The sequence below is a fragment of the Coregonus lavaretus genome (genome assembly GCF_964263955.1).
Source record: "Coregonus lavaretus genome assembly, chromosome: 33".
NCBI lineage: Eukaryota > Metazoa > Chordata > Actinopteri > Salmoniformes > Salmonidae > Coregonus > Coregonus lavaretus.
This window is the reverse complement of record NC_140020.1, coordinates 22,072,085-22,090,719: the sequence shown is the minus strand read 5'-3', so window position 1 is coordinate 22,090,719 and position 18,635 is coordinate 22,072,085. Positions and strand designations below refer to the sequence as shown.

Here is an 18,635-nt window from a genome sequence, read left to right as displayed (position 1 = left end):
ATGAGCACAAACATGATGGAATGCCCCTTTTACCCCGAGTGCATAAAAATACTTGTGACGAAATTCACCTCCGACCAGCAGACGTGAAGCGTGAGCTAAATGTTGTAAAATGGTTGAATTTCTACAAGACCAGAAAGCGTGAGACGTTAGTCCACAAATTTGAAATTGAGAAATGCTGAAACTCTCAACCTCTACACGAGGTGAAGAAGAAGACAATGCACTAGACCTTATCATTTCAGTCTGCAGCTGGCATGTATAGTCGTCTAGAGAACTTTCACTAAAGACACGAGTTGGAAAGGACAATCCCTCTCCAACAACCGCGGGTACATCTGAAGTATCCATTCTAACCACGACTATGACCATAAACTCTACCAAGGACATTGAGATCTATGGTGGGCAAACCAGAGTCCTACATCATCAACTCAACTATCGAGGACAGCAACACGTAAATACAGTTGAAGTCGGAAGTTTACATACACCTTAGCCAAATACATCTAAACTCAGTTTTTCACAATTCCTGACATTTAATCCTAATAACAATTCCCTGTCTTAGGTCAGTTAGGATCACCACTTTATTTTAAGATTGTGAAATGTCAGAATAATAGTAGAGAGAATTATTTATTTCAGCTTTTATTTATTTCATCACATTCCCATTGGGTCAGAAGTTTACATACACTCAATTAGTATTTGGTAGCATTGCCTTTAAATTGTTTAACTTGGGTCAAATGTTTCGCGTAGCCTTCCTCAAGCTTCCCACAATAAGTTGGGTGAATTCTGGCCCATTCCTCATGACAGAGCTGGTGTAACTGAGTCAGGTTTGTAGGCCTCCTTGCTCGAACACGCTTTTTCAGTTCTGCCCACAAATGTTCTATAGGATTGAGGTCAGGGCTTTGTGATGGCCACTCCAATACCTTGACTTTGTTGTCCTTAAGCCATTTTGCCACAACTTTGGAAGTATGCTTGGGGTCATTGTCCATTTGGAAGACCCATTTGCGACCAAGCTTTAACTTCCTGACTGATGTCTTGAGATGTTGCTTCAATATATCCACATAATTTTCCTTCTTCATGATGCCATCTATTTTGTGAAGTGCACCAGTCCCTCCTGTAGCAAAGCACCCCCACAGCATGATGCTGCCACCCCCGTGCTTCATGGTTGGGATGGTGTTCTTCGGCTTGCAAGCCTACCCCCTTTTTCCTCCAAACATAACTATGGTCATTATGGCCAAACAGTTCTATTTTTGTTTAATCAGACCAGAGGACATTTCTCCAAAAAGTACGAACTTTGTCCCCATGTGCAGTTGCAAACCGTAGTCTGGCTTTTTTATTTGTGGTTTTGGAGCAGTGGCTTCTTCCTTGCTGAGCGGCCTTTCAGGTTATGTCGATGTAGGAATCGTTTTACTGTGGATATAGATACTTGTGTACCTGTTTCCTCCAGCATCTTCACAAGGTCCTTTGCTGTTGTTCTGCGATTGATTTGCACTTTTCGCACCAAAGTACGTTCATCTCAGAACGCGTCTCCATCCTGAGCGGTATGACGGCTGCGTGGTCCCATGGTGTTTATTCTTGTGTACTATTGTTTGTACAGATGAACGCGGTACCTTCAGGCGTTTGGAAATTGCTCCGAAGGATGAACCTGACTTGTGGAGGTCTACCATTTTATTTATGAGGTCTTGGCTGATTTATTTTGATTTTCCCATGATGTCAAGCAAAGAGGCACTGAGTTTGAAGGTAGGCCTTGAAATACATCCACAGGTACACCTCCAATTGACTCAAATGATGTCAATTAGCCTATCAGAAGCTTCTAAAGCCATGACATCATTTTCTGGAATTTTCCAAGCTGTTTAAAAGGCACAGTCAACTTAGTGTATGTAAACTTCTGACCCACTAGAATTGTGATACACTGAATTATAAGTGAAGTAATCTGTCTGTAAACAATTCTTGGAAAAATTACTTGTGTCATGCACAAAGTAGATGTCCTAACCGACTTGCCAAAACTATAGTTTGTTAACAAGAAATGTGTGGAGTGGTTGAAAAACTAGTTTTAATGACTCCAACCTAAGTGTATGTAAACTTCCGACATCAACTGTAAATGTTGCATTTCTAATCCGAATGAGCGATTATTAGGGTGCATAAGTATTATGATTACTGTGAGCGTAGTTTCCAAAGTAACTACGATAGTTTAAATTAATGAATAGGACACACCCACAACCACAACTCTGCAGCTTTAGTTAAGTGTCAACATACCTGATTTAACTAGTCAAAGTCTTGATCGGAGACTCTGAGTAGAGTTAGATGTATGACTGCTTGGCTGGAACAAAAACCTGCACCCACAGTGGTCCTCACAGGGTAAGATTGCCCCCACCTACTCGAGATGAAGAGGGAATTAGTGAGGTTCTTCAATAGATAATTTCACATCAGAAATACCTGCCGCTTTTACAACTTATTTACCACTAATCATATAAGGTCATCAGTGAAAGCCATCACAGATAGCTTGTGTTGTCAATCCTGTTGGACATCTTTCTTCTGCTATCTTTGGGCCGGATTTACCAAGGCCAGGATTCAATCCGATCGCACTTTGTTGACAATGTGTCCTTTTAAAGGTAATGTTAAAGCGTTCGCAGAGACCGCATTCACTGTAAATGCTGCATGTTGGAAATGACCATTAAATGGCACGTTAGCAACAAAACGTGATCGGATTGAATCCCAGCCTAAGCATTTAGCACCACAATATGCTGAAAAGGGAATAAATATTGAGGATAGAACAAAAGGGTAAGGCTACGTCATTGAGACTTATTAGCACGGATGAAATTGTATATGCAATTGTCAGTTTTTGTCAGTCAAAGTTCTCAACTGGGACGAGCTGCATACATGAGAAGACTGACAATTTGTGCAATTTTGTCGGACAATAATTTCCATTGTACATCTTCCGGCAATTGGGAATTTTCAAATACAATATGACTGTGGCCTAAAACAAAGGTGTGTAAAAAGAATAAAGCATCAAGGTAAATGTAAATGAACACAGTTTTATGCTTTACATTTTTTATCCCTTTGTCCCTTCGGTGGAAACACTTATTAAATCTAGCCCTTTCTCTCTCAGTCAAGGACTATTCAATGTACTCTAGTACTGTAGTGTTTCTCAACTCCGGTCTTGGAGTACCCCCAAGGGTTGCTCATTTTTGTTCTAGAACACAATTGCTGGGCTAGAACACAATTGTGCACTGACTATGGGTTCCCTCAGGAATGTATTGGGACATGCTGCTCTATTTGTCCTCTCGTAATTGGGTCCAGATCCCTTTCTCAGGGGCCAAAGGTGAGAGCACATTGTTCACCCTCTGGGAATAGAGCTACTGGTTCCGGCTGTGGTGTGTGTGTGTGTGTGTGTGTGTGTGTGTGTGTGTGTGTGTGTGTGTGTGTGTGTGTGTGCATGAATCTCACATCTTAAAGGGATTAAAAGGAGACAAGCCAAAAAATGGTCTGCCGAGGTCCTCCCTTTGATCAAGATTGTAACTAAGATGATTGTGGGAAGAAAACAGCGTGTTTGGCTCATCCTTCGATTGGAACTTGGAACTGTCATTGCCACTGCCATTTCAATCTGGTTTCACATCAAGGAATGTTCCTGGAACTATTCCAAAGATTGCAGATAACAAGCAGCAATAACAACCTTTATACCACAGCATTGTTGAATACTTGTTTCTAATTGGCTAGAAGGACATTCTAGAATGGACATTAAAACCAGTTAACGAGACAGTTGTTCTCATCGACGGGGCTGTAGTGGAACAGGTTGAGAGCTTCAAGTTCCTTGGTGTCCACATCACCAATGAACTATCATGGTCCAAACACACCAAGACAGTCGTGAAGAGGGCACGACAAAGCCTATTCCCCCTCAGGAGACTAAAAAGATTTGGCATGGGTCCTCAGATCCTCAAAAAATTCTGCAGCTGCACCATCGAGAGCATCCTGACTGGTTGCATCACCGCCTGGTATGGCAACTGCTTGGCCTCCGACCGCAAGGCACTACAGAGGGTAGTGCGTACGGCCCAGTACATCACTGGGGCAAAGCTTCCTGCCATCCAGGACCTCTATACCAGGCGGTGTCAGAGGAAGGCCCTCAAAATTGTCAAAGACTCCAGCCACCCTAGTCATAGACTGTTCTCTCTGCTACCGCACGGCAAGCGGTACCGGAGTGCCAAGTCTAGGTCCAAAAGACTTCTCAACAGCTTCTACCCCCAAGCCATAAGACTCCTGAACAGCTAATCATGGCTACCCAGACTATTTGCACTGCCCCCCCACCCCACCCTTTTTACGCTGCTGCTACTCTGTTAAGTATTTATGCATAGTCACTTTAACTCTACCCACATGTACATATTACCTCAACTACCTCAACTAGCCGGTGCCCCCGCACATTGACTCTGCAACGGTACCCCCCTGTATATATAGCCTCCCTACTGTCACTTTATTTTACTTCTGCTCTTTTTTTCTCAACACTTTTTTTGTTGTTGTTTTATTCTTACTTTTTTTGTTTAAAATAAATGCACTGTTGGTTAAGGGCTGTAAGTAAGCATTTCACTGTAATGTCTGCACCTGTTGTATTCGGCGCATGTGACCAATAAAATTTGATTTGATTTGATTTGGAAAAGATATCGGGACACCTTGCAATCATGACACAATGTGCGCCTAGACATGCAGACTGTACTTGCTACATAGTTACAGAAAACTAAACCAACAACTACAAATGCTTCAGGTACACTTGATATTTATGTTTCCTGTTAAAGTAGAGCAGGGATGGGCAACTGTAGGGGTCTCAACTTACTGTTGCAAGTTAGAATAGTAGAATACACGAGGTGTAATATCGAAATTTGGTTATGCATCAGCAGTTTTTCTCTTGATATGTCAGTCACTGATACTCAATTAGCCCGTGTCAACTAAATTTTTTTAGATTGGAAAGTTTGTCTAGCGGCCAGCTATCTAAATTTAGTAATCATGGTGGAATTACCGGCCGGGGGGTCCCCATTGATTTTCTTAGTCAGTCTCACTCAGATATCATATTAAAACCTACAAACATTTCTCTCCGCCCTATGGAAAAATGTGTAGAATTGCAGGAAACTCCAAAAATGTTCTCTATGCCCCATGGCAAAATGTGTAGAATTGCACGAAATTTACTTGAGTAAAATGTTAAATTTTTCTCTCCACTGTCAAGAGGTGGGCTGTTAAAATGTTTGTTTTTTTTCGCAGTGGGGGGGTTCACATGTTGGTACGCAGACCTGCGAGCAACTGCCGTTCCTCATGATGAGTTCAAATTTTTTGTGACCCCCACGCCCATCAAAGCTGCCCATCCCTGAAGTAGAGGAACTTTCTCTCTCTCTCTCTCTGACCTTTTACATTTGTTTTCTTGTATTTAGCTGCCAATGTACACATGGAATAAAACATAAAAATGTTTGTCTTCCTCTTATCTCTTCTCTCCTATCTACCCTTTGTAAACCCCACTCCATCTCTCTCTCTCTCAGGTCACAATGACTACATCTGCCCGGCGACCAACCAGTGCACTATCGATAAGAACCGCCGCAAGAGCTGCCAGGCGTGCCGCCTCCGCAAGTGCTACGAAGTAGGCATGACAAAGTGTGGTACGTGTCTCTCGCTTTCCCCCTCTCCCTTCATCCTCCTCGTCTTCTATCTCCTTCACACCATCCTCACCCTAATCTTGCCAGTGGTGGTTGTCACAAAGCGTCTCAGATCAAGTCCACCCTAACATACAATCGTATTCATTATGGCCCACGACAAAAATTACGTTAAATACATACAGCTTCTGTATAGTCCAGTGTGTGGCCAATGTTTGTGTCCAGTGCCTTAGAAATGATTTATTTTTGATATGTGAATATTCCCCATTGGCTAGACTTTGCTCACACAATGAGCAGAGGCACTGGGGTTAGGATTTAGAGACATACTCACCCACATGTTTGCAAGTGGACAAGAAATATAGTTTGCAAAACTTTGCTATTTGCTTTCTCTCCTTTGTGAGCCTTGTGCATCAGGTGGTTGTCTAGGATGTTTTGCTCCATTCAATGTAATGATCTATTTTTACAAAGCTAAATTAAGGTTCAGTTGCTATAGTGACGCAGGTTGGTACAGTTGTCATTTCATTGTTCGTTGATCACACATTTCCTTGTCAAGATGAACATTTAGATTTTAAATCCAAACTTTTGGACAAGATAGCCAAGTACAAGGCAAGATGACTGAAGTCCAAAAGGAGAGGGTGGCCGTCCTTTCGCTTGCTTTCGCCGTGGTGTGTTATAGCGACCACCTGCTGGGTGCCGGTGAACTGTGGCTGTTTGTGCCGATTCAACATGTAGAATCGTAAAATCGCCGCTATTCTTGTCAGAGGCACTTGCCCATTCATCGGCCTGGTGGTATTCCCTCTTACTACATTTACATTTTACATTTTAGTCATTTAGCAGACGCTCTTATCCAGAGCGACTATCGGTGAGATATATGCAACTGGCCCATGACTTACCATGCAAATGTTGTTTGACAGGCAGCTGGTCAAAGGGGAGTAATTGCTGGGAATTGTGGAGGTGAAATCGATGGGGTGTAATTGAGGGCTTGATATAGCGATCTCAACCCCTTATTTTAGGTATATCAAGGTACTCTGGTCACCTCCTGTTTCCCTCAGGCATGCGTCGCGACCGCAGCAGCTACCGGGGTCATCAACCGAGGCGCGTGGGTCGCTTCTCCCGGGGCGCGGCTAGTGGGCCCAAGCGGGCCCTAGCTGAGAGGGGCGAGCCAATCAAGGAACTCCTCCCCCCAGCATTAACCCCGGAGCAGCTGATTGGCCGGATAATGGAGGCGGAGCCACCGGAGATCTACCTCCAGAGGGACATGAGGATGCCCCTGACGGAGGCCAACGTCATGATGTCACTCACCAACCTGGCCGACAAGGAGCTGGTCCACATGATCAGCTGGGCCAAGAAGATCCCAGGTTGGTGTTGATTGATTTATTGTCTATTTTCTTTATTCATGATTTAAAAACATAATACTTTCCTCGCATCATATGTTCTATTTTATTCCATTCTTTGTGCACACGTTGAGTACAGCAGAAAAACTGTATAAAACACTGACACAATGAACATGAGGCCGAAAAGTCTTAAGTTTGCTTGTAAAGCCTGTGTGTATCCTCTGTCAATGGGTGTGACAAAAACAGAGTGAGATAGCATTAGGTACAGCATACTGTTGAGTAACTTGAATCAATATCAATTGAATACATTTGATATCTTAGATTTTACTGGCATAACATAGCGTAATATTGTTCTAATTTCCTAAAGAAACTGCCCCTAAGAGTCCATGTTTTCAACAGCAGTCTCCTTTATTATCGACAGTGACAGTCAGGTAGTCAGAATGTAGAAGGGAGACAGATTAGGAGACAAAGGCGCTGAAACAGGATTTGTACCCATGTCTCCCGGGGTATATGTGGTTTGGGGGGCTAACCACTAGGCCAGACTCAGAGAGCAAACATTAATTATGTATGTCAATCTCTCCTGGCACAAAGTGGAGGAGAGATTGGCTTCATCACTACTTGTATTTGTGAGAGGTATTGACATGTTGAAAGCACTGAGCTGTCTATTCAAACAACTAGCACACAGCTCAGACACACATGCATACCCCACAAGACATGCCACCAGAGGTCTCTTCAAAGTCCCCAAGTCCAGAACAGACTATGGGAGGCGCACAGTACTACATAGAGCCATGACTACATTGAACTTTATTCCACATCAGGTAACTGATGCAAGCAGTAGAATCAGATAAATAAATTAAAATATTAAAATTCACCTTATGTAACAGCGGGGAATGTGAAGCAACACAAACAGGCACAGACACATGCATACACACATGATAACATACGCACCATACACACACGTACACATATTGTGTTGTAGATATGTGTTAGTGGAGTAGGGGCCTTAGGGCACACACTTGTAATGTTTTTAAAATGGTATAACTGCCTTAATTTTGCCGGACCCCAGGAAGAGTATTAATAAATACAAATACTGAGCAATGAGCATCGATGTACTATAGTCTACACTCCTCAGTGATGCTCTCCTCAGTGATGCTGCAAAAAGTACAGGGTAGTTTGGGATGTCTAGTTTTCTCTGTGCTAGAGAGAAACATTGCCCCTGCTTTATTCAGTAGAACCCCATTTGCTGCTAGGGTTGAAATAAAGTAAAAGGTAGTATGCAAATGGCCATGTACACATTTGACACAACGGTTGTGATATAGTGGAGAGACTTTCTGCATTCAAGTAATTGGTTGTGCACAATGGTTGTGTAAACATTTTCGTGCTGGCAAACACTGCAATGTATCACAATCATTGTGTCAAATGTGTTATATGTCAGTTGTACGACCTGAGTGTGTACAGGGCCATAATCCACTCACTGTTTGCTGTTCGTAAATATGACTTTTTTAAGTATCATTATTACATTGCGAACAACAAACTATGTTTACCATGAGCAGTATGCGGGAACATTGCCTTTAAATTTCAATCGTGCTGTAGCGCAGCTCTTCAGCACTATGGATTGAATCTAGCCCTAGATCAGCACTCTGAGACACTTCATGAATACGGACCCCGTTATGTCTTTACAGGGTTTGTGGACCTGAGCCTGTTCGACCAGGTGCACCTGTTGGAGTGCTGCTGGTTGGAGGTGCTGATGCTGGGGCTCATGTGGAGATCAGTGGACCACCCCGGTAGGCTCATCTTTTCCCCCGACCTCAGCCTGAGCAGGTGACCACCCTCTCTCTACTCCTGGATCAAGCATCTGTATGATTTCTAAAATATTTTCATAGTGGATCCAAATGAAGTATTCAAATGAAGTGTATGTCTGTCTGTGTGTGTGTGTTTTCAGGGACGAGGGGAGCTGTGTGCAGGGTTTCGTGGATATCTTTGACATGCTGCTAGCTGCCACCTCCAGGTTCCGAGAGCTCAAGCTGCAGAGGGAGGAGTATGTCTGCCTCAAGGCCATGATCCTCCTCAACTCTAGTATGTGTGTGTTAACGTTTGTGTGCATCTGTCTGTTTGGCCTTCTGTCTGTACTTCTGTCTTTCTGTTTGTCTGTACTGCATCTTTATAATTATTTTTTACTTCATATTTTATATATTTATAGCATGCATATCAAGATTAAGTTTTCAGCACAAGTCTGTTGCTATGTTGGACCATTTCTTCAGTGTAATCCTATCTGTTTGGGAGTCTAGGGAGGGTTGGCAAGGGCAACCAGAGGAATAACTCACTCTGACAAGGCCTAATGAGAACACTGTGTACCTTTTTGAGTCGCTGTCTCTCTCCACTCACATCATAGTTACTGTTTAACTCTCAAAGATGTAACAGTCAGAACCTGTTTCAAGGTCAGTGGATCACGAAAAATAACAACATTTGATTTAACTTAACTGTAACCAAAGTAATCGCATTTAATAATGCTACATGTTGGAAATTATTTATGAAGTGTAGCAAAGGTAGTTTGGTAAAATGTGCTTGCACACTAAGTCACCTTGTCTGAGACCTGAAGATTTGTGCTAGCTCCCAGAGATAAAGACTTGGCTTTAGCTCAGAGGGCTAATGTGGCTTTGAGTCATGGAGACAACTACAATTACGTTTTTTCTTTATTTTCTCAACTGTGTGTGTGTTTTGTGGTTGCAGACATGTGCCTGAGCTCCTCGGAGGGGAGCGAAGAGCTGCAGAGTCGCTCAAAGCTCCTGCGCTTGCTGGATGCCGTAACAGACGCACTGGTGTGGGCCATCGCAAAGACGGGCCTCAGCTTTCAGCAGCAGTCTGCGCGCCTCGCCCACCTGCTGATGCTGCTGTCACACATCCGCCACGTCAGGTACAGCAGCCACAATACGGTCTCCACTGTCACACTCGCAAGTTACCACTCCGTCACAATAGTCACCACCATCGTACTCGCAAGTTATCGCTCAGGCATAATACAGTCGCCACCATCGCACTCGCAAGTTATCGCTCAGGCATAATACAGTCACCACCATCACTCTTGGCAGTTACAATACAGTCACCTCCGTCACACTTTGTAGTTACCGCTCGGGCATAATACGAGCAAAACTATCACACTTGCCAGTTATCATGTTGCCACTACGGTATAGTAAAATGTTCAATACGGTCACCACCGTCAAGATTGAGCCACCATATTGTCATTACCATCACGACTGAACCATAAAACAGTCACTACTGTTTGCTGCTACCACAAGTGATCTTTTAATAAAGCTTGCGTTATACAGAAAAAGCTTTTCGACCAACATGGTCTTTACAAGGTAAACTGAATCTGATGAAGACCATTGGCTCTACTCAATCAGATCCGCTTTAGCTGACATCCGCATAGCGGTTGTTTTGGCGGTGTCAGAAGTGGAACTATGTAGATGAGTGAAAATCCACTTTGTCTGAGGATGACAGAGAATTAGTGTAGCCCATAATATCCAATGGATCTAGCCAAGGTCACCACTCGGAATACTATAAGATGCACGCGTCTAGGTTTACCATTACGCAATTGTGGTCCTCTGTAGCTCAGCTGGTAGAGCACGGCGCTTGTAACGCCAAGGTAGTGGGTTCGATCCCCGGGACCACCCATACACAAAAATGTATGCACGCACGACTGTAAGTCGCTTTGGATAAAAGTGTCTGCTAAATGGCATATTATTATTATTATTTATTATTATTATTATTAAGATGCTAAGGGACAAGGTGCTAATATCAATGGCGTAGCATTAAATGATTGAGTTAACCTTTGCTCAGAGCTGCACAGTTAGAGGCCAAGCATATATGCTATGTGTATTGTAAATAACATTTACCATTAGACAATTCACCAAATAATAATTCAACGAATATTACTCAGGAATGTGAGGACTACAGTTCTTATCAATTAAAACTAATCAGATGTATTACAGTAATGCAATAAGAATACAATTATCAAATGGTACAAATCAGAAATCTTCACGATATAAGTCTTCACATCATAGAAAATTCACCACTATGACATTCAAACGTACATATGGAGATCGGTTTACTAATGACTTCATGATCAAAGTTTAAACCTAGCTTTTATTCTTCCAAGAGCACCACTTTGCACGGCCCAAAACATTAAAACAAAATGCATAAAACTTCACAGGCATTCTCTAATCTAATCACCACACTTCAAAACTGTATGATAAGAGCGTCCCCCCTGTGTCGCTCCTCTTTGAACTATCCGCCTTCCGACGAACAGAATAACAGTTACAATAAAACATATAAAAATTCATAGCTCTTTATGAACTCTGGAAACAATCCAAACATGACAATTTAATTAAAACAGTAACATTCATTTAGTCAATTCAGCCATCCAAACAATGTCAAAAATGGTGATTGAGTCATCACGCTGGGCCTCGGCCCCAGCAAGTCGCTAGATGCATCTTCATCACTGGCCTTCATCATCATTCACATTTGTTCACTCTCTCTATTTTTCTATTACAACTGCGTTAGAGCTGTCAAATGCACAAGCGGCTCCTGGCTATACCAAAAGCGGATATTGCCATTGGCTGCACGGAGTCGCGTTAAGAGAAATCCCATGAAGCCTTGTTTACAAGTTTGAACACTGGAATGTGAGATGTAATCTACACCTCGATTAGGCTGATTGAAATGTTACATTTGAGCGTCATTATTTCTATCATTGCCTTCAGAAAGTATTCACACCCCTTGACTTTTTCCACATATTGTCACGCCCTGGCTCTGGGGACACTGTTATGTTGAGCCAGGGTGTGTAGATCTATGTATTCTATTTCTATGTTGGGAGTTCTAGTTTGTTTATTTCTATGTTGGCCTGAGTGACTCCCAATCAGAGGCAACGAGTGTCAGCTGTGGCTGGTTGTCTCTGATTGGGAGCCATATTTAAACTGTCTGTTTTTCCCGTTGTGTTTGTGGGTTCTTGTTCTAGTTGGTTTGTGTTAGACCGTTGACTGTCACGTTATCGTTTTTGTTCGTGTTATCCTTCAGTGTTAATAAATATGTTTGCATTCAACGCTGCGCATTGGTCCTCTGTTCCCGACGATCGTGACAGAAGAACCCACCAAAACTGGACCAAGCAGCGTGTCCAGGAGCCATCGCCAGGGGAATCGCTAGCAGATCTCCGTGGCAACCTCGACTGGGTCAAGCCTAGTGAGGAGCAGAGAGGGTGGACTTGGGAACAGTGGAGGAAGAGCTTCGACTGGGTCAAGCCCAATGAGGAGCTGAATGGCGGGAGTTGGAAGCAGAAGAGCGAGAGTTGGGCGAGAATTATAGAGGCCTGGCCCACGGGGAAGAGAGAACCCCAGAACATTTTTAGGGGGGGGCTCACGACGTCGGGGCAGCAGGAGGCCGCGATAGAGCGGTCCAGCGGGTTGGCAGAGGAGGCCGCCAGGTTACGGGGGCCACTGGTCGAAGAGGGGATGGAAGGTGTAGAGGCACGGCGAGAGGTACTGGGGTGTGTTACCAGTCCGGTCCGGCCCGTTCCAGATCCCGGTGTAGGGCCAGTGGTGTGTGTCCCCAGTACGGTCCGGTCTGTTCCTGCTCCCCGCACCAAGTGTACGGTGCGCGTCGCCAGCCCAGCCCGGCCTGTTCCTGCCCCTCGCACCAAGCCTACGGTGTGCGTCGCCAGCCCGGCCCGGCCTGCTCCTGCCCCTCGCACCAAGCCTACGGTGCGCGTCGCCAGCCCGGCCCGGCCTGCTCCTGCCCCTCGCACCAAGCCTACGGTACGCGTCGCCAGCTCGGCCCGGCCTGTTCCTGCTCCTCGCACCAAGCCTACGGTGCGCGTCGCCAGCCCGGCCCGGCCTGCTCCTGCCCCTCGCACCAAGCCTACGGTGCGCGTCGCCAGCTCGGCCCGGCCTGTTCCTGCTCCTCGCACCAAGCCTATGGTGCGATTCGCCAGCCCGGCCCGGCCTGTTCCTGCTCCCCGCACCAAGCCTATGGTGCGCGTCGCCAGCCCGGTCCGGCCTGTTCCTGCCACTCGCACCAAGCCAGGGGTGCGAGTCGTCAGCCCGGTCCAGCCCGTTCCTGCTCCACGCACCAAGCCAGGGGTGCGTATTGTCAGCCCGGTCCGGCCCGTTGCTGCTCCACTCACCAAGCCAGGGGTGCGCATCGTCAGCCCGGTCCGGTCCGCTCCTGCTTCCCGCACCAAGCCAATGGTGCGCGTCGCCAGCCCGGTTCGGCCCGCTCCTGCTCCTCACACCAAGCCAGTGGTGTGCGTCGTCAGTCCAGCACGGCCCGTGCCTGTTCTCCACACCAAGCCAGTGGTGGGCGTCGTCAGTCCGGCACGGCCCGTGCCTGTTCCACTGGTGCCTGGTCCGGCACCGGTCAGATGCGTTACGCCGGAGCTAGAGCAATCCGCTCCATCAGTGTGCAGTCCAGCTCCGGCCAGCGGGGCCAGACCGGACCAGGGGTACTTTGGGGGGTTGGAGAGGGAGTGGGGATCAGGCCCGGAGCCGGATCCGCCGCCAAGGCGGAGTGCCCACCCGGTCCCTCCCCTGTGGTATTTAGTTGGCGCGGTCGGAGTCCGCGCCTTTAGGGGGGGGTACTGTCACGCCCTGGCTCTGGGGACACTGTTATGTTGAGCCAGGGTGTGTAGATCTATGTATTCTATTTCTATGTTGGGAGTTCTAGTTTGTTTATTTCTATGTTGGCCTGAGTGACTCCCAATCAGAGGCAACGAGTGTCAGCTGTGGCTGGTTGTCTCTGATTGGGAGCCATATTTAAACTGTCTGTTTTTCCCGTTGTGTTTGTGTGTTCTTGTTCTAGTTGGTTTGTGTTAGACCGTTGACTGTCACGTTATCGTTTTTGTTCGTGTTATCCTTCAGTGTTAATAAATATGTTTGCATTCAACGCTGCGCATTGGTCCTCTGTTCCCGACGATCGTGACACATATTGTTGTGTTACTGCCTGAATTTAAAATTCATTAAATTGAGAATATGTGACACAGGCATACACACAATACCCCATATTGTCGAAATGGAATTATGTTTTTAGAAATGTTTACAAATTCATTAAAAATGAAAAGCTGAAATGTCTTGAGTAAACTATTCAACCCCTTTGTTATAGCAAGCCTAATTAAGTTCAGGAGTAAAAATGTGCTTAACAAGTCACAAATTACATGGACTCAATAATAGTACAGTGGGGAAAAAAAGTATTTAGTCAGCCACCAATTGTGCAAGTTCTCCCACTTAAAAAGATGAGAGAGGCCTGTAATTTTCATCATAGGTACACGTCAACTATGACAGACGAATTGAGGAAAAAAAATCCAGAAAATCACATTGTAGGATTTTTAATGAATTTATTTGCAAATTATGGTGGAAAATAAGTATTTGGTCACCTACAAACAAGCAAGATTTCTGGCTCTCACAGACCTGTAACTTCTTCTTTAAGAGGCTCCTCTGTCCTCCACTCGTTACCTGTATTAATGGCACCTGTTTGAACTTGTTATCAGTATAAAAGACACCTGTCCACAACCTCAAACAGTCACACTCCAAACTCCACTATGGCCAAGACCAAAGAGCTGTCAAAGGACACCAGAAACAAAATTGTAGACCTGCACCAGGCTGGGAAGACTGAATCTGCAATAGGTAAGCAGCTTGGTTTGAAGAAATCAACTGTGGGAGCAATTATTAGGAAATGGAAGACATACAAGACCACTGATAATCTCCCTCGATCTGGGGCTCCACGCAAGATCTCACCCCGTGGGGTCAAAATGATCACAAGAACGGTGAGCAAAAATCCCAGAACCACACGGGGGGACCTAGTGAATGACCTGCAGAGAGCTGTGACCAAAGTAACAAAGCCTACCATCAGTAACACACTACGCCGCCAGGGACTCAAATCCTGCAGTGCCAGACGTGTCCCCCTGCTTAAGCCAGTACATGTCCAGGCCCGTCTGAAGTTTGCTAGAGTGCATTTGGATGATCCAGAAGAGGATTGGGAGAATGTCATATGGTCAGATGAAACCAAAATATAACTTTTTGGTAAAAACTCAACTCGTCGTGTTTGGAGGACAAAGAATGCTGAGTTGCATCCAAAGAACACCATACCTACTGTGAAGCATGGGGGTGGAAACATCATGCTTTGGGGCTGTTTTTCTGCAAAGCGACCAGGACGACTGATCCGTGTAAAGGAAAGAATGAATGGGGCCATGTATCGTGAGATTTTGAGTGAAAACCTCCTTCCATCAGCAAGGGCATTGAAGATGAAACATGGCTGGGTCTTTCAGCATGACAATGATCCCAAACACACTGCCCGGGCAACGAAGGAGTGGCTTCGTAAGAAGCATTTCAAGGTCCTGGAGTGGCCTAGCCAGTCTCCAGATCTCAACCCTATAGAAAATCTTTGGAGGTAGAAGCTGTTAAGAAGCCTTTTGGACCTAGACTTGGCGCTCCGGTACTGCTTGCCGTGCGGTAGCAGAGAGAACAGTCTATGGTGGACTAGGGTGGCTGGAGTCTTTGACAATTTTTAGAGCCTTCCTCTGACACCGCCTGGTGTAGAGGTCCTGGATGGCAGGAAGCTTGGCCTCAGTGATGTACTGGGCCGTACGCACTACTCTCTGTAGTGCCTTGTGGTCGGAGGCCGAGCAGTTGCCATACCAGGTAGTGATACAACCAGTCAGGATGCTCTCGATGGTGCAGCTGTATAACTTTTTGAGGATCTGGGGACCCATGCCAAATCTTTTCAGTCTCCTGAGGGGGAATAGGCTTTGTCATGCCCTCTTCATGACTGTCTTGGTGTGTTTGGACCATGATAGTTTGTTGGTGATGTGGACACCAAGGAACTTGAAGCTCTCAACCTGCTCCACTACAGAATAGGGACGTGCTCTGTCCTTCTTTTCCTGTAGTCCAAAATCATCTCCTTTGTCTTGAGCACGTTGAGGGAGAAGTTGTTATTCTGGCACCACACGGCCAGGTCTCTGACCTCCTCCCTATAGGCTGTCTTGTCAGTGATCAGGCCTACCACTGTTGTGTCGTCGGCAAACTTAATGATGGTGTTGGAGTCGTGCCTGGCCATGCAGTCATGGGTGAACCGGGAGTACAGGAGGGGACTTAGCACGCACCCCTGAGGGGCCCCCGTATTGAGGATCAGCGTGGCAGATGTTATGGGTACACTTGTAATCGGCAAGGGCTAGGGAGTATTTTAGGATAAAAAGAAACAGAATAGAGTTAAGTACAGGCAAAATCCTAGAGGAAAACTTTTTTGTCTACTTTCCAACAAACACTGGGAGACAAATTCACCTTTCAGCAGGACAAAAACCTAGAAAATAAGGCCAAATATGCACTGGAGTTGCTTACAAAGATTACATTGAATGTTTCTGAGTGGCCTAGTTACAGTTTTGACTTAAATTGGTTCGACAGTCTATGGCAAAACTTGAAAATGGCTGTCTAGCAATAATCAACAACCAACTTGAATTTTTTAAATAATAATGTGCAAATATTATACAATCCAGGTGTGCAATGCTCTTAGAGACTTACCCAGAAAGACTCACAGCTGTGATTCTAACATGTATTGACTCAGGGGTATGAATACTTATGTAAATTAGATTTCATTTTCAACAAATTTGCTAAAATGTCTAACGTTTTGTCTTCGTCATTATGGGGTATTGTGTGTAGATGGGTGAGAGAATTCTGGCTGTAACACAACAAAATGTGGAATAAGTCAAGGAGTATGAATAATTCCTGAAGGCACTGTAGGCTACACATTCTCGTTCTGAACTTCTAACGCGAGTGGGACGGGTGTGGCTTGGTGACAATGATCAACAAGAGCAGCTGCTCACCGATTTGACAGCTCTAACGCAGTTCCACCAAGACACCGCTAAAACATTAGCATGCAGGTGTCGGCTATCGCCGGTTAATGCTTTCTAGGCCCATTTCTGTGTATTTTATTTTCTTCTGTATCACGAAAAGCAGTGAGCATACATGACCTCTGTGTTTGCTCATTGTGCAGTAACAAGGGCATGGACCACCTGCACTGCATGAAGATGAAGAACATTGTGCCCCTGTACGACCTGCTCCTGGAGATGCTGGACGCCCACATCATGCACAGCCCTCAGCTGCCCCAACAAGCCACCTCAGGGGGCCACTGTCCAGAGGTGAGCCCCCTGCAGCCCACCACCCCAGCAGCTGCCCCACCCAGACATGGACCCCCAGCAGTGGAGGCGAGCCCCAAGAACAGGAGCCATTGGACTGCAGGGACCCCGGTAGAAAGACAGGTTTGCACACTCCTGTCTCATTTCATTCCATCTCCTGTCGTTTTGCCCTTGAGCAAGGCACTTAACCCCTCAAACAACTTCAAAGGTGCTGCGCCGTGGCTTACCCTGGCTTCAAATCTCTGTGTGTGTGTGTGTGTGTGTGTGTTTTTCAAGGGGTTGGATGAAAATAAAAATAAAATCCTTAATTTCAGTGATATCAAAAAGATAATGGACAATAAACAATTCTTATTTTATGACGCTAACCTGCTATTATCCCCTCCCTTTCTCTGTCCTTTCCTCTTTGTCTCTTTATTAGTGGTGATAAGGGATCTCTAGCACACATGGAGGAGCAAAAAGGACAATGGAGAGTATGATGTGAAGCGGAACTCTGTGACTGGGACACTTCTTGGAAAAGCTTTTAAAAACCACTCTGAAATAGAGGAACTGGGAACGAGTAAAAGGGTGTTTCAGATGGTGCCTGGAAGGGGCTGCATCCCAATGCTTTCAAATGACATATTCTCCTTTCAGGCATTAGCACTGTTCTGATTGGTTTCTTGGAGGTCGCAAACGTAAACAATGTAACTATTTAAATGTCCCTGCAAAAGCTGTCTTTTGGTTTATGATCAGGTTTGAATGTAGCCTGGCTGATGCGACTCACGTGACCACACAGCGAGGAAAAGTTGTGACTCACTGGTCTGGAAAGGAGGCAGTTAATGCAATAGTCGCTCAGAATTTGAGCGGACTCATCGATTCGTTTTATCAAATGTCACCCCCCCCCCCCCCTCCCAGGGGGGTTGAGACCTCTCGTTGTTTGGATTTGAAAATCCAACAGTGGTAATGGAAGGGGGTGGCACTCGTGGGCTGTGGGTGTTTGAGTGAGAAAGACACGGAGGAGAACCAACCAGTAAAAGCACAGCCCCCTTCGAGTTTGGTATCAGCCAGACTAGTTTGAAAGTAGAATCTAAGGGAAAGTCTGAAATTAAACATCAGTGGATGAGTGGCAATGGAGGAAAAGAGATGAGGAGAGGAAGGCAGTTAGGAGTAGCCTACTGGGACACAGAAAAGCCCAATACTTTGCTAAGTGCTTGGTTGTTATGTGAAAAGGCACTTTCAACAGTCATCATGGACTCTCACCTCTTATTTTGTCTGTACTGTCTGAGGGCGGCAGGTAGCCTAGCGGTTAGATCGTTGGGCCAATAACCTGATTACCTGAGCCGACAAGGTGCAAAATCGGCCGATGTGCTCTTGAGCAAGGCACTTAAACCTAATTTGTTCCAGGGGCGCCATACTACTATGGCTGACCCTGTAACACATCCTATTTCGCCACACCTATCTGGTGTGAGAAGTGTTTTTTTTTTTTACTGTATAAATAAAATATCATTATACATTATCTCACAAAAGTGAGTACACCCCTCA

The 18,635-nt window shown here is 45.4% G+C and overlaps 1 protein-coding gene across 3 annotated transcripts in view; it reads left to right on the top strand.

Annotated features, from left to right (window-relative positions):
- esr2a (estrogen receptor 2a) overlaps positions 1-18,635 on the top strand; it is a 54,173-nt gene extending 35,538 nt beyond the window's left edge. For all 3 annotated transcript variants that reach the window (XM_084150677.1, XM_084150678.1, XM_084150679.1), the window contains 7 exons: positions 5,505-5,621; positions 6,668-6,973; positions 8,632-8,770; positions 8,892-9,025; positions 9,680-9,863; positions 16,976-17,240; positions 17,536-18,635. In XM_084150677.1, coding sequence (XP_084006803.1) covers positions 5,505-5,621; positions 6,668-6,973; positions 8,632-8,770; positions 8,892-9,025; positions 9,680-9,863; positions 16,976-17,240; positions 17,536-17,541 — 1,151 coding nt within the window. In that variant the 3' untranslated portion in view covers positions 17,542-18,635. The remainder of the gene's footprint in view (positions 1-5,504; positions 5,622-6,667; positions 6,974-8,631; positions 8,771-8,891; positions 9,026-9,679; positions 9,864-16,975; positions 17,241-17,535) is intronic.